Source organism: Chanodichthys erythropterus, chromosome 8, assembly GCF_024489055.1.
Source record: "Chanodichthys erythropterus isolate Z2021 chromosome 8, ASM2448905v1, whole genome shotgun sequence".
In the NCBI taxonomy this organism is placed as follows: domain Eukaryota; kingdom Metazoa; phylum Chordata; class Actinopteri; order Cypriniformes; family Xenocyprididae; genus Chanodichthys; species Chanodichthys erythropterus.
The window spans coordinates 14221866-14247336 of NC_090228.1; the positions used below are offsets into that span (position 1 = coordinate 14221866).

At 36.7% G+C, this 25471-nt stretch overlaps 2 protein-coding genes across 2 annotated transcripts; both read right to left on the reverse strand.

Moving 5' to 3' along the window:
• Positions 1 to 271: 271 nt before the first annotated feature.
• On the reverse strand, positions 272 to 8355 carry slc25a3a (solute carrier family 25 member 3a). The gene is given in 9 exon segments (XM_067391048.1): positions 272 to 617; positions 2246 to 2356; positions 2470 to 2642; positions 5654 to 5835; positions 5999 to 6178; positions 6268 to 6395; positions 8023 to 8167; positions 8295 to 8315; positions 8317 to 8355. Coding segments are annotated over 9 exon segments (1143 nt in total). The 3' UTR covers positions 272 to 453.
• Positions 8356 to 9356: 1001 nt separating this feature from the next.
• Positions 9357 to 25408, reverse strand: tmpoa (thymopoietin a). The gene is given in 15 exon segments (XM_067392278.1): positions 9357 to 10533; positions 11371 to 11474; positions 11689 to 11823; positions 12177 to 12386; positions 12472 to 12531; positions 12619 to 12711; positions 12826 to 12960; positions 13041 to 13109; positions 13448 to 13585; positions 15144 to 15212; positions 15436 to 15537; positions 17844 to 17980; positions 18064 to 18213; positions 18880 to 18997; positions 25121 to 25408. Coding segments are annotated over 15 exon segments (2100 nt in total). The 5' UTR covers positions 25358 to 25408; the 3' UTR covers positions 9357 to 10190.
• Between the last annotated feature and the right edge of the window lie 63 nt (positions 25409 to 25471).

Consider the following 25471-nt stretch of genomic DNA (forward strand, 5'->3'; position numbering starts at 1 on the left):
GTTATTTCTTATTTATTTACACACTCGTGCCATCAAACTGTTGTATAAACGCAATATCACACTCATAACTGTGCGGTATGGCAGTATATTAGTTCACTGTGAATGACAAAACACTTATTACATACAAATAACATAATGAAAATTCTCTTTCCAGAAGATAATTCTATGTTTTTTGTGTTTTCTTTAGTATTTAGTTACCTAATGAGAGCAAAAAGGTTTAAAAAAAAACACACAGAAGTCAAATAAAAATCAACAGATGTTTAGTTTGTGATTGATTTTACTCTAATATTCATACAGAGACACTGGAGAAACCCTTTGTCTTATGATCATTCAATAGTGCTTTCAGCGCTGATAAACACACCAGGAACTGTGGCGTTTATTGCAATTGGTGAATGTGAAAATAAATCTTTGTATTTGTGCAGTTACTCAGGATACAGTTGATAAGGGAGGAGTCTAGTAGTCCAGGAGACCCATCTTCCTCTTAAGGGACTCGGGCATCTCAGGGGGTGGTGGACGGGGCAGACGGAAGTACACCTTCACTGAGTCATAGATGAACCACTGTAGGGCAGTCAGCGTACCAATCATAATGATTCGAGCAACAAGACCCTTCCACATTCCTGTGGGAGAAAGAAAAGCCATATGAACTCTTGATTTATACACAAATTATTACATACTATTACTCTGCTGTGCTACCCCTCTGACTTAAAATATGCGAATAATTAATGATCCAAGATAAAAGAGCAAAATGAATATGTGCACAAAATTGGTGATTATGGTTTTCAAATGAGATCCCTATGAAACTGATGTGATCTACTGGGAATAAATCCAGGAACAACAGCTGCCTCTTTTGGTAATAAAGAGTATTACATCTCTCTGCAACTTCAGTGTAATGGTGCTTAAAGGGTTAGTTCACCCAAAAATGAAAATTCTGTCATTTATTACTCACCCTCATGACGTTCCACACCCGTAAGACCTTTATTAATCTTCAGAACACAAATTAAGATATTTTAGTTGAAATCCGATGGCTCAGTGAGGCCTCCATAGGGAGCAATGACATTTACTCTCTCAAGATCCATAAAGTTACTAAAAACATATTTAAATCAGTTCATGTGAGTACAGTGGTTCAAATTTAATATGATAAAGCGACGAGAATATTTTTGGTGCGCCAAAAAAACAAAATAATGACTTATTTAGTGATGGCCGATTTCAAAACACTGCTGAAGCATCGGAGCATAAATGAATCAGTGTATCGAATCATGATTCAGATCGCGTGTCAAACTGCCAACGGCTGAATTAAATGACTTTGGCGCTCCGAACAGAAGATTCAACACACTGTGCTCCAATGCTTCCTGAAGCATTGTTTTGAAATCGGCCATCATCACTAAATAAGTCGTTATTTATTTTTTTTGGCGCTCCAGAAATATTCTCGTCGCTTTATAATATTAATATTGAACCACTGTACTCACATGAACCGATTTAAATATGTTTTTAGTACCTTTATGGATCTTGAGAAAGGAAGTGTCCATTGTTTCCTATGGAGGCCTCACGGAGACATCGGATTTCAGCTAAATATCTTAACTTGTGTTCCGAAGATTAACGAAGGTCTTACGGGTGAGGGTAACGTTAAGTAATAAATGAAAGAATTTTCATTTTTGGGTGAATTAACTCTTTAAATGTCTAATTTGTTTTTAATAAGCACATCAAATGAACAATAAGCATGTATAAACAGATTTTAACAAAGAAAATCAATCAATCAATTTGCTAGGGGGAGTAAACAATGCACAAAGACGCAAAATATCTTCCTATACAATCTGAATAGCTTTCTGTGTGAAAAATGTATTCAATATAATGTTTTACTTGTTTCTTAAATGCTAAAAAGTGTGGTTTCTTTCCTTAGAATTTGTACGTCCAAAACAAATGAATAGCCATTAAAAACTTGACATAAATTGCAAAAGCAACAATTTACATATGTATATCTTTTTTAAATTTAACAAGAAAATGTTTAGCAGGATATATACATCCTATAAATGAGTCTAAAAGTTACTTCTTTAATCTTGTTTGTAATAAAATAAAGATTCCTTTAATATACTTAATTCTGCTTGGTCAATTGTGACATTCTGTAGTTAATAGCAATTCAAATCAGTATTTCATGTCCGTGAATTTATTTTTTTGGTAAGCAGGATACTTTTTGATCCACAGCTGTTGACTGCTATATGTTGTACAGTATGTGTGTGCAGTGACTCACCAACGGGTCCCAGTTTTTTCAGCACCTCAACAGCTGAACTTCCTTTCTCTTTGTTCAGTACAGACACCACAGAGTCCGCGGGATGGGACACCACAGCACAGAACACGCCAGCTGAGGAGAGACACACGAAGCTTACATGTATCTATATTTATGCAAAATTGAGTCAGCACTCTTTACACAGACATACCTTGGTAAATGCTATATCTAAGGGCCCAAGCACTTACCAATATAACCAGCAACAAAGGTCACCACCAGCTGCTCAGGTTTGGAGCACTCACTGCGGGGTTTTGGTACTATGTGCTTGTACAGCATCTCCACGGTTCGCTCGAAACAAGCAAACTTCATCATGGTGTAGGGGATCTGCCTCAGCCACAAGGGATAAACACCTTTATAGAACCTGCACAGATGATCACATCAACAATCAGTACTTCAGCACAAGATGTAGGCCTTCTGAAGGGCCTCATGGGTAATGTAGTCAACTTTGTTTGTCAGCCTTAACACTCTGGTGGTCTTCAGTCAGTTTTAGCCCGAAAAAGGATTTTATTTTTTATTTTTATTTATCAGAATGGTACAAAACTTGAGTTTTCTGACATTTGCTGTGTGAACACAAAAGAATACACAGCAATTTTTGGGGTATAATCTACAATTCAGCGAACAATTAAATAATCTTTGACAATGTCTAAATATATATCCAAATGCAAAACCTAGTAAAAGTAATTAACTATATCTGAAAAAAAAAAAAAACTCTATGTAAAATATATCTAGATACTACGGAAGAGGATTAGGGCCAAGCAATAATAAAAAAATAAAACCATCTCGAGATTAAAGTTGTTAATTTTCTAGAAAAAAGTCGAAATAAAATGTTGAGAATAAACTCATTAAATTACGAGAGAAAACGTGTTAAATTTCGAGAAAGTCGAGGTAAAATGCTGAGAATAAACTTGTTAAATAACGAGAAAAAACTTGTTAATTTTCGAGAAAAAAGTCGAGATAAAATGTTGAGAATAAAGTCATTAAATTACGAGAAAAAAGTCGTTAAATTACGAGAACAAATTCATTAAATTATGAGAAAAATGTCGTTGAATTTCATTAAATGTCGTTAAAAATGTTGAGAATAAACTCATTAAATTACGAGAATAAACTCGCTAAATTTCGAGAAAAAAGAGATAAAATGTTGAGAATAAAGTCATTAAATTACGAGAAAAAAGTCGTTAAATTACGAGAACAAATTCATTAAATTATGAGAAAAATGTCGTTGAATTTCATTAAATGTCGTTAAAAATGTTGAGAATAAACTCAATAAATTACGAGAAAAAACTCGTTAAATTTCGAGAAAGTCAAGGTAAAATGCTGAGAATAAACTCGATAAATTTCGAGAAAAAAGTAGAGATAAAATGTTGAGAATAAAGTCATTAAATTACGAGAAAAAAGTAGTTAAATTATGAGAACAAATTCTTAATTTAATGAATTTGTTCTCATAATTTAAAAACTTTTTTCTCATAATTTAATGACTTTATTCTCATTTTTAACGACATTTAACGAAATTTTTCTCATAATTTAACAAATTTGTTCTCGTAATGACTTTATTCTCAACATTTTTAACGACATTTAATGAAATGTAACAAAATTTCTCTCATAATTTAACGAATTTGTTCTCGTAATTTAACAAGTTTTTTCTCGTAATTTAATGACTTTATTCTCAACATTTCATCTCGAGTTTTTTCTTGAAATTTAACAACTTTAATCTCGAGATGGTTTTATTTTTTTATTATTGCTTGGCCCTAATCCTCTTCTGTAATATATATATATATATATATATACACACACACACACACACACACACACACACACCTTTACTCCATTTTTATTTTGAATTTTAAATATGATTTTTTTTAATCGAATATATTATTTTATCCAGAAATAATGATTAGCCTATTATAATTAACTAAACTAAAATTTTAAAAAAATCTGTTCATTACAGAGCCCTGAACATGACATGCAAGAAAAAAAATTAAATCGTGCACACAATTTACTATTTCATTCCCTCGGTTTACTAATTTGTGTGCACGATTTACTAATTCATTCCCTCGATTTATAAATTATGTGCATGATTTATAAATCGATAGAACAAAATAGTAAATCGTGTGCACGTTTTAGTAAAACGAGGGGGAAAAAAAGTAAATTGTGCGCACGATTTAGTAAATCGAGAAAACGAATGAGTAAATCGTGCGCACGATTTAGCCTACTATATTTTCCTGCATGTCATGTCCGGGGCTCTGTAGTTCATTTAAATAAACCTGAAGAAAATATAGTACTTTGAAAATTTGAAATGTTGCCTTGGAAATAAACTAACTAAAAAAAATAAATAAATAAAATAAAAAACAAATAAAAATGTATTAAACCTAAATAGCAATATTTAAAAAAATAAGCACAACAAAGTACATAATTACTAAAAAATTTAATTAAATATTAAAACTAAATATATAATAAAAGCTAATTCAAAATATTACTACAACTAAAATAAAACTGATAGAAATAAATATTATCGTAAACAACAAATCATAGTACATTCATTTAAAGGTACAATATGTAACATTTTTGCAGTAAAATCTCCAAAAACCACTAGGCTAGTGTTATATATTTTGTCCAGCTGATTACAAACAATATCTCTAATGTTTTCAACTACTTGTAAATCATGAGAAAATTACCATTCTAAACAGTGACACGGGGCAGTGCAGTCGCCTGTCAATGACGTCAGTTACCTTTGTTACCGCCTTTACTGACGTGGAAACCACATGACAACAGTGCCGTGGACAAATTCGGAAGTAGTGTCTAGCGTCCAGTAAACCACTAGCTTGCTTCAAGCAGTTCCTTATTTACTTCTTGCACGTTTTATGGTGGATTGTGTTACTTCTTTATGGAACATAATTACTGTTTACCATCTGCCGCTGGTTCTGTCGACAAGGACAGCTCCCGTAAACTCATGACCGGAAAAGCGGAAGCGGCGCCGGCGACTGTGTCATAATAAAAGTCCCGCTGCTCGTGAGGCGTGTGTTGATCAATCGCTCCAGCTCCTCGTTCAGCTCCCGCAACACTCGGTCCTGCTCTGCTTCATACTACAGTAACGTTAATAATCGCATCCACGAACATGAGTTCTTCCAGACTCCAATCCCTATTCTTTTGCACCGTCCGTTGAAATGGAGACCACATGTCCCAAGTTTCCGCTTTAAAACTTGGCGTAATCAAACTACGCTTTTGTTTTGAATAGGCTTCTAGCGACCTCTAGCGGAAAAAAATATCACAAATTGTACCTTTAATTTATAAAAATTATGCTTTTTGTCTCCAGTCTATTTTGACACAAGTGTGCCCCTTAAGTGAAGAACATTAGAGAGTTAAGGATCTACTCACGCCTTTAGCCCCTCCTCAGCATGCATTTTAGGGGCGCACTCCCTCAGGGTGTTAGCATAACCGGGCTGCGTCTGGATGCGCACTTTGCACGCTTCCATAGGAGCCAGTGCAATATCAGCGAAAAACTCAGCGCTGGCTGATGCGGCCAGATAAACGGACGTCCTCCACAAATAAGCATTCTCCTGTTCACCGGACCAAACCAAACAACACAGGTTAGCTGGTGATCTATCACAAACAGATATGGAAAAATTTATTAAATAAACTGTTTTGGAACAATCTTTGCAGACCCAAATTAGTTCCCCTCTCATTTTCTGTCTTATTTGTATCCCAAATGTAGAGACTCACCTCTCCAAGCATGTCATTGTACAGGGACTTAAAGACTTCATAGAAACCAAACTTGCAAAGGCCTTGCATGGAATAACCAATGAATGTAGGAGCCCAGCCTTTGCCCAGCCCCCTCACGCCATCCTCTCTCAAGGTGACTGAGAAACCATTGAAGATGGACTTGTACTTAACCGGGTCCACCTGGAAGACAACAGGAATAATGCATTAGTGAATGAAATCAGTCAAAATAAGCTGGTGACTCGTTTCACTTTAACACAACGTTACATTACCTGTATGCGACATTTAATGAGGTCGAGGGGTACGACTGCTGTGTGTGTGAGGCCACAGCTCAAAATCCCACCGAAACCGCAGAGGGCGTAATATTTATTTGACCCATATTCACAGCTCACATCTGCATCTGAGAGCGGAAAACACACACATTTGACATCACAACATTTCCCTTTAAATTTGATCACAAACATCAATACTGTGTGTGTGAAAAACAGAGGGAAAAATAAATTCATACTTAAGTCACGCTTTTAATATTGGCATCTATGGTTCCATGGAGAACATTTAAAGGGATAGTTCACCCAAAAATGAAAATTCTGTCATCATTTACTCCCCCTCAAGTTGTTCCAAAGCTGTATAAATGTATTTGTTCTGCTGAACACAAAGGAAGATATTTGGAAGAATTTTGTAACCAGGCAGATCTCGCCCCCCATTGACTACCACAGTGGGAGGCGAGATCTGCCTGGTGTTCAGCAGAACAAAGAATCTCGTACAGGTTTGGAACAACTTGAAGGTGAGTCTGATGACAGAATTTTCATTTTTCGGTGAGCTATCACTTTAACATCCATGGAATCTTTTCATTTCACAAAGGGTTCTTTATAGTGGAAAAAGGTTCTTAATATTATTAAAAATGTTCACTCTTAAAAATAAAGGTTCCAAAAGGGTGTTTTTGCCATAGAAGAACCATTTTTGGTTCCCCAAAGAACCTTTCTGTGAACAGTTCTTAAAAGAAGCCTTTTTTTTTTAGTGTAAAGGACATTTTAACATTTGTAAGAACCTTGCACTATAAAGAACCTTGTATATTGAAAAGGTTTCATGGATGTTAAAGGTTTTTCATAGAGCCATAGAAGCCAATACACAACCTTTATTTTTATCTTCAAACTAGAACTGTTTACTGAGAGGTTCTTTTGGGAACCCAAAATGGTTCTTAAATGGCATTGCTGCAAAAACTCCTTTTTGGAACCTTAATTTTTCAGAGTGCAGTTTAAGCCAATTTAATGTGTAAGGATCTTATCATCTAGCTTAGTTCTAGATCATGAAAGTTCATGATAAATGTTGTGATGTCTGAGAATGAACTGTTGTTTTGAGTCTGATCCAGTTCATAAAACCTGAATGATTTATTCACAAATCAGATATTGTGGCTCACTGACCCAATGAACCAGCTGCAGCAGTTAACAGTGAATAAGTGGGAAAAAAAGAGCCTGTTTGTCACACAAAACTATTGCATGAGTACAGGAGACTTGGAATATAATTCAACAATTTTGACTACATTTACAATGATTTTGCATGCTTTTTGTCCTCATTCATTGTAAAAAAAAAACAATCAGCACATAATTCAAAATGTATCACCTGTATTCAAGTGCAAGATTTTCTTGAGGAAAAAGTGCATAGGAATTAGCAGGGAATCATGACTAGGTAAAGTCTATTAGCCAGACGTGTAATCCTTGTGAAGGAAGTTAATTCTTTATGAATGGAATGACAAGCAGTCCACTTTGAGCTTTATCATTACACCAGAGACCTTTCCAAAATCTTACACCAAATAATAACAAACAAACAAACAACCTATAAAATATAAACAAATCTATACAAATAAAACAATATAATACATAAAAATAAACAAATATTAAAACATATACAAACAAGAAATAATTAATAAATAAACAAGAAAAACAAAATTTGGGACAAAGCATATTCCATTAGTCTAATTCCTTTGGCAAATTATCCAGTTCGGAAGATAAGTAACAGCAATTTCTTACCTTTGTAAGATGCTGCAGCAAGTTTGCGTTTTATCTGCTGGCTCTCTTGTTGCTGATCCGGTTTAATGGAAAAAAGAGGAGTCTGGAAAGGATTCGACCGTGCCAACTGTGTTAGGGTGGTTGGGTACATTTTCACCAGGGTTTACTGGCAAAAACAGACAATTTAAATCAAGCAAAAGTTAGGTTTTTTTGCATACATTGCTAAGAAACAGTATTTCAGTCTCATTCAAATATTTCAGAAAATTCATGTTAAAAAGAAAAAGTACACTCACTTGTTGGTTGTAAAGAAACGGCGCCTCCTGGGTGCATCAGCGGCAGGCGAATCTGAGACATCAGATGACCTCAGACTAAATCGCCCTGACCTTCTGTGACGTCACCACACTGAGACTTCACCGTGAACACCAACCCATTGGAAAGAAGTATGATAGTATTATGGGCCATACTAGCATTCATAAAACAAAAAATAAAACAAAAAATAAATAAACACCCAGTATATCAAGGTATTAGTGTAAATATGCATCCAATTTAATTTGTAGTTACTCTATAGTTCAGTCCCACTGCAAACTTGAGCTCATGGTAGCGTGTGTGAGCTTATTACGCAGAGCAGTGGGGGTGTAAGGCGATTAAACTCAATGAGACAGTCTATTCCTGGACCAGAGCATAGAGCCTTGCACAGTTATATCCTCCTTACCTATACAAGATCAAAGGGAGGTCAGAATTTCCAGTGCCTCTGTGAAGAACTGCAATGCAAACCTTAAAGACAACACATTTATTACAGAAAATATTTTAGGTCAAACATACAGACACACTTAAAAAAAAAATAATAAAAAAAAAGCCAACTGAAATGTAGATGATACAAGGCAAAATGCTTTATTAAACCATATTCTGTCATACACATAAAAAGTACCTGAATCCTCTCAGCACCTTATAACGTAAAATAAATACAGATTCAGAAATATTAAATGGTAAAAGCAGAGAAAACGGCATAATGATGGGCATTTTACTCCTTGTCCAGTTCTACCAATGTAATATATCAAGTATTTATCAGGATCTTATGATGTTTATTAAAGGGACGGTTCAACCAAAAATGAAAATTCTGTCATTTCCTCCCCCTCAAGTTGCTCCAAATCTGTATAAACTTCTTTGTTCTTGCTGAACACAAAGATATTTTAAAGAATGTTTGTAACCACAGATGTGGGGCATCATTTCATCATTGGGAGGAAAAAAAAAAAAAAAAAAAAAAAATGGTCCATCAACTGTTTTGTTACCAACATTCTTCAAAATATCTACCTTTGTGTTCAGCAGAACAAAGAAATTTATACAGGTTTGAAACAACTTGAGGATGAGTAAATGACGACAATTTTCATTTTTGGGTGAACTATCCCTTTAACCCAAATTCTGTTTCAAAGTCATACTTAAAAAGAAAAAAGTCATTTAAATTTTAATAGCGACAATTTATAGTGTATATATTTCAAATTTTAGCAAACAAATACAAGCTTTGACAGAACATCTCTTTCAGTTGGTGGTATTACGCTGTTCAAGTTGCTGAAATGTTATGCTTTATAAAGCCACTTGTGATTCCGAGATACTGTAATAACAAACATGAAATGATTAAAACTATAATAAAAATAGTAAAATAGCGTTATCTTCCACAATACATTGCAAAACAGTTTATTGAAAATATTTGTATTTCAACAACAGGTACATAAATACTACATCAACGATAAGATGGATACGGCACCTTTAAAGAGCTACATGTGAAAATAAATGCAAAAATATTGTCACAAGTAGACACTAAATGTAGTTTGCAAACAAAAGTGTTTTTAGCCAAATCCTTCAGCACTTCGACTCAATTAGACTTCCATTTATGGACAGCACCACTATTAATCTGTAAAATTAGAAAGAAAACACAAAACAAGACAAACATACAAAAGGCAAGAAAAGTGATTTTTAAAATTAAAACCAGGTTTCATTCCTCTAAACCAGTTCATCTCAAAGAGAAATATATATAGCAGAGAAAACAATGCAAAATCTGTGAGTTTCAAGTCTTTGTATGAATATATAAAGATCTCAGGTAAAAGTCCACGGCTGTTGAATCAACAGAGAGAAGCACTGGCTGAGTCCGAGTATGATAAAGAGGGCAAAGACTTGGGTAAACTGCATGACGTTCATTTGCTAGTGCCATCATCTGCCCCGCTCTGCTTGAAGAGTCCGACCTCATTAGTCTCCATGGCCTGGTAGACAAAGAACAGGAATCCAGCGACCGCACTCAGCAGCAGAAGCTGCACCCACACCGGCAGGCTGCGCCGCGCTCTGGTCTTCACAGCAGGGGGCGCCGCAGGCTTGGAAGCGGCTAGAGGGACGGCGGCCACACGTGGAACAGATCGGGTCTCTTTGTAGGAAGACGAGCTGCTTTCTCTGAACTCTGTATAACGGAGACGGGATTCATCCAGCCATGTCTCTCCCAGGGGCCGGCCAGCTGCTCCTTTGATTGGTCGGCGACAAGTGGCACTAAAAACGCATTCGAAAAATATACTTCATTCAAGATAGATAATATTTCTTGTTTTTACAAAGGTTTACACTTTTTACTAAAAACAAGGCAATAATACTAAAATAGAAGACAAAATGCAAAAATCCTTTTAATATTTATATTTTTTGCAGCACAGAATCTTTCACTATGTTGTTTGTGTATAGACAATTTTTAGATTTCCAAAAAACAAAATATTTTTGGTTTAGATTCATTAATTTAAAAGATTATCAACTATCTGAAAAGAAAACCCTATGTAGTTTGGCATATTTTGTTGTAAACTGCTTAAAAATTGTTTTCCAAATTAAACCAACAGAGTACATTTCTAAGAACTTGGCACATGTATTTTAAACTAGATTTTTAAAAACGGGTCTCAACAACAAGGGTCACACACACACACTTTTTCATAAAAGTCTAAGTGCATTTCTTCAAAAATTCTTGAGAATTCTCATATGGTTTCGTAAGAAATGTTTCCTTGTGTTATCTGATTGAAAGACGGTATTGCTGAAGACTCCTTGAATGAAAAACACCTCAAAGCTCATCTTTTTTTTGTACCATAGTTATCAAAATAAGAGCGCAGACTATTTTCAACAAGACTGGCTTGATGGGAGTTAATCACTCAGTGTCGTATTTTTAATGTGCCGTGTCAAGTTAAAATAGTTATTTTAGAATGTTTGTAACCAAGCAGATCTTTGGAACAACATGAGGGAGAGCAAATGACAGAATTATCCCTTTAAGTTAGAAAGCAAGAAGAATTTTTCTTCTTAATGTTTCCTGGTGTTTGTTCAGTGTGAATGCTTGAAACATCTTCCCCTCCATACCTGATTCCAGTGGGAGTGCTGAGGTTTTCATTGGGAAAGATCTCTTTTAGCACATCTCTCTCTACCGTCCTTGGGGTCTGATCAATGGCCGACACCTTTTCCACCTGCGCACAAAGACAAGAACCACAATGATGTGAACACTGAGGCCGGAAAGAACACAAAGCCTTGCAAGATCTTCAATTCAGAAGATCAAAGTTTTCAGCTGTCATTTTATAAACAAAAGAAAGAAAAACATTATATAACACCACAACCTTGTATGACCCAAGTGAATCCCACCAAGTTTCCTCAACATTATACACCAGTGGAGACACAACATACAGCTCATGAAATTACCGTCTCCTTCTTTGGTGTCTGGCTGCCATCAAGTCCTCGGACAGAAGTGATTTGGGAAAGGAAAGGAGTGATTTTGGACTGTCTTGTCTTGGGCTGGGTTTCTGGTGAGCCACAGCTCCCCTGATAAACCACCAATGTAATATATGGCTTTTAGGCTTTATTGATGACCCTGATAACTAGAAATTCATGTAGCATTGTAAATAAAACCTAATACACTCAAAATAAAGGTTCCAAAATGGGCGTTTTGCAGCAATGCCATACAAGAACCATTTTGGGTTCCTTAAAGAATCAGTCAACAGTTCTTAAAAAAAAATCATTTTTTTTAGTGTGAAGAACATCTAAAGAACCCTTTTCCACTATAAAGAACCTTCTGTCCAATGGAAAGGTTCCACTGTCAATAAAGAACCTTTATTTTTAAGAGTGGTCCATGTAAAAACCAAATGTCCACAAATGAACAACTATCAACAGCAAACCTGGGAAAGGTCATACGAGACAGGAATAGAGTCCTCTGGAGCCACACTGGAATCCCTATAAGAAACTGAGTGTGATGGGAAAACATCTCTTTGGCCATCGCAGGAAGGTGAAAGATGGGACCTCATGTCTATCAAGGGTTTGGAAGGTTTGTTCTGACACAAATGAGGCTTTGAGAACTTCGATACAGAGACAGATTGGATTTCCTGAGCCTTCAGAGAAGAAACAAACTCATGAGCTACACAAATTAATGTTTAATACAGTTATGAACCATCCTTGCATAGCTGTGAGACCTACCACAGGAGTACGGCTCGCAGATCTACAGCTCAGGATGTCCTGCATACCCTGGCCATCAACCTGAACATTTAAATTTAGACACTTTATGTTGCATAAATATGCGTAGACTGATTAGATGGACCATGAAGTAAATGTGCATATGATCACCTCAATGCAAGCAGTGTTAAGAAGGGAAATTAGTGGCTCTCGATTGGACGGTCTAATTGGAGGGGAAATGATGTCAGCGGCATTCTCATCAAACTACAGAGAAACCACAAAAGAAATATGAATGATCCAAACAACAAACTTTTAATGCTACTAAACGTGCTGCTCTCATAGTCAAGTTAAGTGATTTATGAAAGAGAGCTTTAGCACCTTGTCAACAGGACTGGCACCATGTAAACTGGATATGGTGGACTGGTAAGAAGAGTTGTGATGTTTTAGTGTTTCTGACCAGTCAGCCGCAGACATGGAGGAGCGCTTTGAGGGTTTGGGTTCCTTTGGCACTGCCTTTAACAGGACACCATAAGAAACACTGTGGCACTACAATTTGACCTGCATCCTCATGTTCATGTTTCTTCTGGACCTACCAAAGGATGTGCTTTTATCCTCACCAGAGGAACAGACACCTCCTTCACTAATGTGTGCTCAAAGAAATCCTACGAGACATATGATTTCCAAACAAACAGATGAAGCAGAAACTTTCATACCAAAAATGGCCAATGGGTTATTCTTACAGTGTGGTACATTTCTATGTCCCCATCATGTTTTGCCTAATATTTTAGATTATTAAAAAATTTAATTAAAGACTTAAAAGAGAAAACAGATTAATGCAAATTCTTCCTTAATGCAAAACATTTAACATTAAAGTTTGAAAGATGCTGCATGACGAGAATGGCCCTGAGATAATTCAACCATTTAGAAATATTAATAATTTCACAGAGAACGTCAATATTTTTTTCCATATCAAACTGAGGGTTTTTAAGGAGAAAGACACCTTATCAGTGGCGGGAGCCTCGTTCAAATCAGGTCGAAATGAGCGGACTGGTGCACTGCGTCGCTTCAGATATTCAGTCTTAGACGAGAGCTTTGATGTCCTGTCTGTAAGCAAAGGTCTGGGCTCTTTTCTTGCTGCCTTTAATAGGAGGATAGAAGCGGGTTTTTGAGGTCAGGCTAATCATTTAGACCAAGGATGGGCAATTTCAGTCCCGTCCTGCAGAGTTTAGCTCCAACCTTGATAAAATGCACCTGCTTGTAGATTTTGAATATATATTATATATATATTGTGTTGTTAATGACTAATCAGGTGACCATATCATATGACTAATTTATCATCTTAAAAGAGGACTCCGAGCATGACTGTTTTCCACACCCTGATGAAGAATTATTAGGCGCAACGTGTTGGTGTGCGGATGTATGTACGCGTTTTTAATCTTGAAGCCATGAGTGAATAAAGGCCTTTTATATTTTCCTAATCCTCAAATGCCTTGGCCTTTTAGGTTTTAAAATCACCTGGCTGTAGCTTTCTAGTAATCCTTGAAGACATTAGGTGTGTTCGACTTGAAGTGGTGCTGAGCAGACCGATCAGTGTATATCAAAGTACCGGAAGAGCGTTTTGAAGGCATACGGAGCCGTCTTCTTTCTAATCACTGTTTACAGATGGAATTAAGATGAGTTTTGGTCAACTGGATCGAAGTGGACGATGCTAAATACAGGTGTAAATGGGGTTGTTTTGAGCTTTTCCACTTTTGACCACTTCCAGAGGTAGTCAAAAATGCATTAGACTGGATCGCTTTGGTCCCACTTTATATTAAGTGGCCTTAACTACTATGTACTTACATTTAAATTAATCATTTGATACAATGAACTTATTGTCTACATACATGTTTTTACATTGTATTTATAGTTATAAAACACCTGCATGTAATTACATCTGTAATTACACTGTTGACCCAACCCTTAAACCTACCCATACCACCAAAGCTTTCCCTAACCTTACCCATCTCCCACCTCAATAGCAACAAAAGTGATTTGCTATACAATATATTTGTTGATGTAAGTACATAGTAGTTAAGGCCACTTAATATAAAGTGGGACCATTGCTTTTATAGTGGAAATGCTCATGTGGTCAAATGCATTCGAACAGCCACAAGAGACCACCTACTCTACACCTGCTGACTTGAGTAAACATTATGGGAAGTGCGCTAGCCAGATGGGATTTAAACTTTGTTGGCTTAAGACCCAAGTTAGGTTTGAAGATGAAAAACCAAGCACAATGTTCTCTCCCCATTCCTCATTTCTAACACGCATTCACTGTCAGAGCAGAAACGAAGACTGATGCTCTTTGTATGTTTTTCCGCCATCTCCAGCCGTTCATATGTAAATACTGCAAGCTTATTTTGTCCATTAGACGAAAGCCAGCCCATAGACCCTCTCCTCGAAGAAATCAGGACCGAAGTGGTCAACAGTGGACAGAGGCTAAAACACCAGATCCGATTGACCAAAAAGCATCTTAACAGTAGGTGTAAACAGGGCCATTCTCAAGCCACTTCAAGTCGAACACACTTATTCATTAGCTTGTTTAAGTGTGTTTGATTAGGGTAGGAACTACACAGGACAGTGGCCCTCTAGAACTGAAGTTGCCCATCCCTGATTTAGACCATTAGCTCTACGCTAGTGTCAAGGCCACCTACCACATATCCTGTTCTCCTCCTGTCTTGGGAAACAGGAAAGTACTCTGCAGATGAGAGCTCAGAGTTCTCCTGAAAACACCAGACATTCACACAAACCTTGCTTAAAATTGAGTAACAAAGTGTGTTACGGCCTAGGCTTATTTGTGAAACAAATATGAGCTCAACCAACCACTGTACACCCATGTGCAAACCAAAACACGCATTGTGCAGATCCAAAATGTTTTTTTGACTTCATTACCACACCCCAAAACCAGGTGATGTACATTAACAACATAACCACAGATTGAGTTACGGTGTCGTCGCTGGCGGGAACCATCTGATCCAGCCTGTGAGAAGATCTCTTCAGCTTTCTCTTAACATTCAAAACCGGCCAATCTTCCTCCTGCTCATCCTCCTACACATCACAGCAAAAGATCCAGAACTTTCCATAGAGAAGCAAATGGCTTATCTCGACAGTAGATATGACAACATTTAAATGTGGAGCAAGTCATGTGACCACCTGAAGTAGGTCAGATTTCTTCTACAGCAGGTGGTGCTGCTGAACCCTTAACAGATAATGGTGGGAAAATATGCAGGTGGGAACGTCACATGGGGAAAAAAAACTGTTTGTATTAGAGATAAAAAACGATTCTTTACACTAATACACTGCATAAATAGTTGAACAGCTTTTATGTGAACAAAGAAGTTTAAATGGTTTAAAGAAGTCTTTGAAGAGAGTATCCTCCTGGCTAGTTGTTTACAAGTGACCTAAACAAAAAGGTTCAAGTTTACACAGAGATGCAAGACTGAGTAAAATCACACAGGAATGAGAAGCCAAGTGTGTCTGGAGGAAGGAAGGGAATAAGAAGATAAAAGAGGATTAAAGTCTGGGCCAAGTCCAGCTAAAGTAAAAAAAAAAAAAAAAAAAAAAAAAAAGCAAAGGATACAAGACAGTGTGGGTGCTTGCTGTAATTGAAATCATGTGAACCCTCATATCTTCAGTCTTTAGCTTCATTTACAATGTGGTTGTGAAACTTGGATGGGATATTTTTTGAGTGTATCAGCCTTAGATTAACTGTATTCGCTTATCTGAAGTGGTAGTTTGTCTGTATCAATTTCAAAAACCAACCACCAGACTTATTAATGGATAATAAACTAATTAGCTTTCAAATATTTAAGTAAATTGAGCAAATACTATGTGAAGTATTCAGAAATATTGTGCGTCCAATTCCTGTCATTAAAGTCATTGTGTGTGAAATGACATTTTTAACCCATTTTACTTCTGTAATGTGATGTACTTCTGAGTAAAGTAAAAACAATTAAAAAGATGAATGAGACATTTTATAATCCGAACAATATCTGATATATAAAAAGGAGATAAGAATTCTTAACGTTTCTGAAAGAAGCCTCTTTTGCTCACCAAGGCTGCATTTATTTGATCAGAAATACAGTAACAGGGTTTCTGCAGGTTTTATGAAGGTAAACTTTACTTAGTCTTAAAAAGGTCTTAAAGAAAATTTAAGGAATAAATTTAAGGGAACACAATACGTCAATATGTATTCTAAGTGTAAATGTCTAGGGAGAAACACAATGAGCAACACTTCAAAAAAGTAGCTTGAATACCTCTGCTCCCAACCACTAGATTATGGAAATAACTCTTACTGTACCTTCTGTTCGCAATGCAAAAAAAAAAGCGATGTTTTTCTTTAGTATTTTTGTCTTCAAGTGCAAATGTTTCAAGATCCTTAAATCAAGATGCAATTTACTGGAGATACAAAATGACAAAATATTAAGTCTTGTTTTCTGTGAAACTGATCAAAATAAAGTGCAAATATCTGCCAATGGGTTCAGAAAACTTAAAGGGAAATTCTCATGACTGACATTTGTTTGTGTTTTAAAGACTAAACTCCATTTAGTATTATTTTTCAAGACTTTGTTTTGCATCTCAAGTAAATGTATCTTGATTAAAAGATATTTAGATATTTGTAATGGAAACCAGGACAAAAATAACAAAGAAGATCATTTTTTTTTGCAGTGCAAGCAACACTTAATGCCATGACTTCATGAATTGTGCTCTGATTTAAAACTTCAAGGCCTTATTTTGTTTGAGGGTGAATTAAGACATTTTTTAAAACTCATAAAAACCCTGAGTAAAAACAGTACTATTGTGAAATATTAATTTAAAACAACCGTTTTCTATTTTGATATATTTTAAAACCAATTTATTCCTGTGATGGTAAAGTTGAATTTTAATCATCATTACTCCAGTCTTCAGTGTCACATGATCCTTCAGAAATCATTTTAAGTTGCCGACTTAAATCAATGTTTAAAATGTTATGCTGCTAAATATTTTTATGGAAACCTTTAGGATTCCTTAAATAGAAAGAACACAAACAAGTGAATTTATTTGAAATTAAAATCTTTTGTAACATGATAAATGTCTGATTACTTTTGGTCAATTTAATACTTCCGTTCTGAATTAAGTACATCTTTATAATATCTTACTGACCCCAAACTTTTGAATGGTAGCGTATATCTGCCACCTCGCTCTCTACATATTGACATAAATCAACCACTAAGCACACAACATCCCATTTTCTTTCTTGCAGTTAAACAGATTATATATATTTTGATTTAACTGAGATGTATTTTGGCATTTACATCAGATCCAAACTAGGTCGGCGAAAACATGAGCAAACAATGCACAGATTTCATCCTCACCTTGTTGTGCTGGCCACTGCGTGTTCTGCTGGTCACTGGCGTTTTCCCTCGGCTCCTGACTGGTCTCTCCACAACTGGGATGGGTTCAGGCTCCACTTCCGGTTCGGGCACAAACACAGGGGCTGGAGCTACGGTTTCTGACGAACATGAAAGAGAGCATTTTGGCGTATTCATTTCTATAAATCACACGGTCAAATAAAGGGATCTGTTTATCTGTTACCTTCCTCCTTGTCGCTGTAATGGTCCGAGTCTGTGTTGCCGTTCTGGCTGCCGTCTGTCTGTGATGGTTCTGAAGGAGGGGCCACAGCCACAGGAGGACCCTGATCCAGCAGCTTCTGAAGCCTCTTCTCGTAGACCTTCCGAGTGGACGCTGATGTGAAGACATTGTTTTGTGTTTGTCAAAGCAGTAAAGTACTTCAGAGCATGACAAACCTCATGGCTGAAATATAATGTTTCATTAGAGGCTGAATCTCCTATTCATAAAAAGCCATGAGAAAGAACTTTCCAACATCCATTTAAGGACATTATTCAGGGTTGCAAAACATGCAAAGCTGCATGCCTGGTGAAACCGATGATTAACTGATAGCCTTACGCAACACCACGAGACAATCATGATTATTCCAGAAACATAAACCTTTTTTTTAGTTGCTGGTTTAGTGACAAGACTTTTTGCGTATACCGCTTTTTATATTGCATGAGGCATGAACATGAATATTTGCATGTAACATGAAAACACATTAACTATTTTCTAAAAACATTTGACAAACAGAAAGTGTTCATTTTGAGCCATATATGTATTGTTTTACCAGTTAAAAATGTACAAATGCCATTTTGTGTTCTATTTGTATTTGTTGTGTTTTATGGCTTTAACATAAATGGCACTTGGTTTGATATTTTGTTTTCCAATACGACGAAGTATGGCTTAAGTGTCCAAATATTTTTTGAGATCACTGTATAATCTAAGGAAATGTACAATATCTGCAAATATTTACTCTTCACACTGTATTATTGAGTTTGAATCTCAAAACCGGCTCACCAACAATGGGTCCAGCATTCAGGCCATACTTCAGCAACAGGTCTTTCAAACCCTCGTTGCTCAATTCAGTGACGTCAACATCCTCCGGACGAACTTTGTCAGTTTTTCTGGTGGCTTTCTGTGAAAAATAGGGTCACATTATTGTTACAATAGTGATCATCACTCATGGTGGTTTATCATTTTCAGTTTAAGTCACATTTTTTAATGAATGCACATTGCAGAGCTGTAGTACAAAATGTTAAAATGACAATTGTACTTGAACTATATGGCTATATAATAGTTTATTAGCAAATTTTACTTGGTCACACGGTGTTCTCAGGCTTCAGAAATATCTTCTCTTGTTTTTTTTGTCTTCATCTCTCCTCATATTTGATTTTAACACGGTTTGTATTCATTAGGCAAGGTAAAGAACTCAAGTTTATTTGTGTAGCGCATTCTTCACACACCGGTAATTCAGTTTCAATTTCCCGGGCAATGCAAAACATCAAATATGAATGCCTTGCTCTTGCAGAAGACAAGATTGCTCTTCCTGAACTTTTACTGTCATTGTCAGTTGGTTTGGAATATCAGGAGAAATACAAAAAAATTAAAAGACAAGAGAGAGGGCTGCTCATTTTCCCAGAAATGACTGAATAGCGTGATGGCAAGAAACCACACAATGTTTATTTTGTATCTTAAATCAGATACATAGATGAACTGCAGGAGTGAAAAAAAAAAAAAAAAAAGAAAATTCACCACCATCACAGCCCTACTGCTCTGAAACTCAAACTAGTTTAAAAGAAGTGCGAGTACATTCTTTAAATCGTCGCAGCACATAATACCACACTATATACACTATTAACACATCAGAAACTGCTCAGAGGATTTAAAAACAAGCTGTGTGAAGAAAACATGTGCCTAGCATGCAACTCCAGAACAAATGTTAATTTTGATAAACCAATAAGATTAAATTAAGCATTGAAATGAAAAGTGAAAAAACAAAAACAAAACACATTCAATAATGCCATCAGGGAATGGAGGCATAAACGCAAACTTTCAGACTGGGACAAAGCATGAACAATGCAAATCCAGCCACATTCCCTGGAGTTGAGCCCTTCTCCACAAATGCAACCATGTGACTGAGAAGAAATGGCAAAAACAGTGAAATGGAGAAGGAGAGAATGTATAACGAGGAGATTGTGAAGGCGTATGAGCTTCAGTGAGGGGCCTTCACTAGGGCTGATCTGGAACGCTGCCGACTCAAAAAAACGTTTCATAAATCACAGCATTCCAGCAGGATGGAGAGAAAAAAAAACCTTTCCTCGGTCCACAGACAACACCCCTCACACTTATAAAGTTTTTACAGCGTCAGACTCAGCATGCGCCTGTGAACAACATTGGTTTGACACAGACAAAACTTATTTGGTCCCTTTATCACTGAAATGTTGCTTGTTCTTACTGACTGAAGAGCTAAATTATGACCATTTCAACACTCAACAATTATTTTTTGGGACCAAAACCTTATTTTGGCTTTTCATTTCATAAAATTTTCATTTAGCCAAAAAACTGAATTTTTTTTTTTGGATAATTAAACTTGGTAACTGAACTTGGTATGCTGTTCAGTGTGTTGCGTTCTCAGGTGATAAATTAAATCAGTCATAGTGAAGTTCTAAGGCAACAATCCACCTCCAGATATTTCAGCTGAACAAATCTTACATATTGCCACTCAAGCATCATTCTTGGTCATCACGATCACACTATCCAAATTATTAGTATCATGATTGGAAGCAGGAAATAATGTGGGTGGAGTTTACGGCATAACGAGATTTGTTGATTATAATAGGAGTGATTTTTTATTTCAAATCATTTTTGCCAGATTGAGCTTTTTCTTTTTTGACATTTATGGTTTGAGAAGTTTTATGGGCTGTTGCAGAGCTGGTTATTCAATGTGGAAAGTGTCTCACGCCATGTTAGAATTACCGTAATTACGAAATTTCAGCATGGAAAAAGCGTTCACGTCTTTATAGAGCTCGTAATTACAGCTTGTGCGATGGTAATATTCTGAGAGCTCCTACCTGTACCACCTGACCGCTGCAGATTCATTTACGCACTGATAGTGTTGGCATATGCTGCGTTCACACCACTGCGTAATTACCGTAATCTTGAGATGACAACACGTGATTTTATATTCGGAGCGGTTTACGTCCACGAACTGAGAATTATGCATTTCTATGGCACCACTACCAAATCTAGAGCAGTCAGGTGGTACAGTGCCCATATGGGAGCTTTCAGAAAACTCCCAGTTTACAAACTGTAAATACGGTACTCTAAGAGGATGTGAATGCTTTTTATGAGCCAGAATCTCATAGTTACAGTAATCGCGATATGGCCTCAACGCACCTATAGAAATGCGTAATTCCCAGTCCGAGGACGTTAACAGCTCCGAATAAAACGTCGCATGTAGTTACCTCGGGACTCTGGTAAATACGACTTATTAATATAATAAATATTATATATTTATATCTAATTGTATAAAACTATGTGCGAAAGAGACCCAGCGTGAGAGAGAATCAACGGTTTCAGTTGCAATTTATCTCCAAAAAGGACAGATGAGAGTTCAGGTGTTGTGCCGAATTTCAACACCCTATACCAGATTATTACCCCCCTAGTATTGGTAGGTTTAGAAGTAGGTGTGGGAGGGGTTAGGATTAGGTGTGGGGTTAAAGGGTTAGTTCATCCAAAAATGAAAATTCTGTCCACACACGTAAGACCTTCGTTAATATTCAGAACACAAATTAAGATATTTAGTTGAAATCCGATGGCTCCGTGAGGCCTGCATAGGGAGCAATGGACACTTCCTCTCTCAAGATCCATAAAGGTACTAAAAACATATTTAAATCGGTTCATGTGAGTACAGTGGTTCAATATTAATATTATAAAGCGACGAGAATATTTTTGGAGCACCAAAAAAAACAAAATAACGACTTGATGGCCGATTTCAAAACACTGCTTCGTGAAGCATCGGGGGGGGGGGGGATTCAGCACAACGTTTATGTGAGCTTATGTGAGCCCATTCGCTAGAATCACTCCCAGTACTGTGAACGTCAAAACAGAAGTGCTGCACTACCTGCACAAACACCAGGATGTGTTTTTAGACTGTTATATTTAGGTAAACAACTCATAGCAGCGTTCATTCCTCAAGTCTGTGGAAACATGTGACTGGTTTGCGACAGGCTTCAGTTCACCTGCCCGAGAATAGGCTCTGGCTCCAGAACGCAAACTATTCTGGTGGAAAAGGGGTATAAGAGACCTGAGCAAAAAAGTCTTGTGGGTTCACACCGGACCAAAAAGCATATAATCATCACATATGGTTCAATGTTAATGTCAGCTCTCTGGAAATTTGTAATAATGAAGCATGATGTTATTGGTTACCCACAATTTGCCCAATTGTGGCTTTCGCAGCACAGCCTCTAAACCAGTTTATTTGAACACCAAAGCATGACCAACTCTGGTCCATAAACTCAGTGCATTGAAGAGGTTGAACTGAACATAAAATCAAACATTTATGGCCCACATTTACAAAAGCTGTGAATGAAGTAGACACAAATAAAAACAGACCAGAGATGTGCATGTCATGTGGTTCTGAAAATTACTATCTGAGAGACAGACACTTCAAAGAGGAATGCAAAGCACACACACATCTGGCAGCCGAAGCACAAATTCCTCTTCACAAGAAAGTATTTCCTCAATAAAGGGACCAAACCCACTATGAAAACAGCCTTGTGCTGCTCTCAAACTATAATACAATTATTGGACCTATACCTTCCTGCTCATTCATTTAAGTTAGGCATTTTCAAAATGTGGTCCGAGGACCCCTAGGGGGCCGCAAATGAGTGCTAGAAGGTCTAATGTAAAAAAAAAAAAAAAAAGGATTAAACTAACTACATTTTTTTTTTAAATCACAATGTATAAGAAATATTTTCCACATATTTATAATATTATTTTTTCACAGTATAAATAAAGCCTCAAGATCCATAAAGGTACTAAAAACATATTTAAAACAGTTCATGCGACTTCAGTGGTTCAATATTAATTTTATAAAGCGACGAGAATATTTCTGTGTGCCAAAAAAAATAAAATAACGACTTTTCAACAATATAGTGATGGTGCGATTTCAAAACACTGCTTCGGAACCTTACAAATCGAATCAGTGACTCGGATCTCCTATCAAAGTCTAAACTGCTGAAATCACATGACTTTGGTGCTCCGAATCACTGATTCGATTTGTAAAGCAGTGTTTTGAAATCGGCCCATCACTATTTTGTTCAAAAGTCGTTATTTTGTTTTTTTTGGCACAAAAAAATATTCTTGTCGCTTTATAATATTAAGGTAGAACCATTGTAGTCACATGAATTGTTTTAAATATGTTTTTTGTACCTTTATGGATCTTGGGAGAGGAAATGTCATTGCTGTATATAGAGGCCTCACTGAGCCATCGGATTTCATCAAAAATATCTTAATTTGTGTTCTGAAGATGAACGAAGGTCTTACAGGTGTGGAACGACACGAGGGGGAGTAATAAATGACATTATTTTCATTTTTAGGGTAACTAACTCTTTAATGATGGGGGTCCCTTGCACAAAGTTTGGGAGTCTGTGGCATCTAAAACACTGAAAATCCCCGATTTAAGAGATTTGTTTACCAACTTACAATAGTATTTACAATAGACATTTTTTATTGCTAAAGAAAAACATGTTGTCAGACCGTGAAGATGAAGAGGGGGTTAATGACAGGGAAACGCCTGAACAGGAAGATTTCAAAATGACAGGCCGCACTCATTCACTGGCACTGGAGTACAGAGAGGTGCCTTTAACATCAAACATCTCTGCTATAACATAAAATGACTGTGTGTAGTTGTCTGGGTGGAGGGTTGAGGTAATCGAGTTGGCTGAATATCCAGAAATATCTTGAAACTTGTAGTATTCAGTATTTACTATGGAAAGTGACTTAATAATGGCAACAACAGACCCTCATAGAAGAAAGATTTAACTAGGAAGCATAAAAAAATTCAAGTGCACACTGTTCATATTATAGGTTTATGAAATGGCTGTGGGTATTAAAAACGAGTAACAAATATAGAGGTGGAGGGAGGAAACACTCCCACTTCTCTAAGAAACACCAGGTGTTTCTGTTTCACTGTATAATATTATTCAAGAATGCCAATAACCAGTAACATTACCAGGTTCAGATACAAAAAGAAATCCAAACTAAGATCCGTGTGCATTTACTATGGGAAGCGATTTTCCACATTATGAATCTTTACTGAAGTGTTCATTCAAGGTGGGATCTTTACTACTTTTCCTGATGGACACGCCTAAAACAGATGTGTAACTGAGATAACATTTAGCACTGCAAGACTTCCCGGACGTTATAATTTCTGCAAGTCATACATTTATTATTTTGACTGATAGCAGTATAGTTTGTAAACGCTTGAGTGAAACTTCATCAATGAATCATAGTGACGCATTTAAGCGCGTAGTGATAGGAAGTTCGAATCGGTTCTTTCGAACAAAATCCGGTTCTGAAAACGATTCTTTTATAGCACTGCGTAATTACGAGTTTCAAATTTACATGTTCTATCCATTCAAATAAAGTGATAAACACATCTTGATGTTTATAGGCTACGTGTTTTTTTATTAATTATTTTTAAATTATATTTTAAGGCCGTTTATTGTCATTCCATGTCCGGTTTCTAACATCTATATGATTCAGCTTATAATTTGGATTTTATTAATCAATAGTAAAACATTTTCAATCAGCTGAAAGTATTTACTGCATGTTTTAATAAAATGCAATGATTTAGCCCAACACTAATTCGTGAGTGTGATAAAACTGATACAATTCTTTCGTAAACACATTTCCAATACGATTTGTGCTACACTTCGCGAACGAATCGTTCAGACCGGTTTTGTGTTCTAGCTCAACTGATTCACAGAAAATCAACTCAAAATAACGATTCAGTCACGAACCGGACACCATTAGTAAAAGTTCGCCATGCCGGTTTGTTTTCATGTGCATGGGCAAACCGCGCATTTATTTACTCTTTTAATTAACCTCCCAACTTTACTCCAACACACACACTATTAGAAAATACACGGCATAAATCAATACCGCGAACTGCATCAGCTCCATTTGATGCATTTTATATCAACAGCCAAAACAAAGCAAGCTTCCCCAAACCAAGGAAGATAAGCCAACCCACCCTGCCAGAGCGGCTCCTGTTGGAGACCACGGGGGCTGGAGGGAGTTCCTCGTCGCTGGAGAAGACATCTGGAGAGCCGCTGCTCTTTTTGTTTTGCGCGGTCAGATTCTTCAAGTACAGCTGCACGTACACGTCCTTCCTCTGGTCGCCGTTCGGCAAAGCCACGTTATGGGCCAACAGTACACTTTTAAGCTTATCTTTAGTGAGCACAGACGGGTCTTCCAGAAATTCCGACATGTCTGTTGCCTTGAGCAGGACACTATCGCTGGCTGAGACTGATTTCTTTTATGGGATCAGTGACCATCTTAGGAGAGAGACCCCTATTGGATGCGTTCCGCAGAAAGAAGCGCT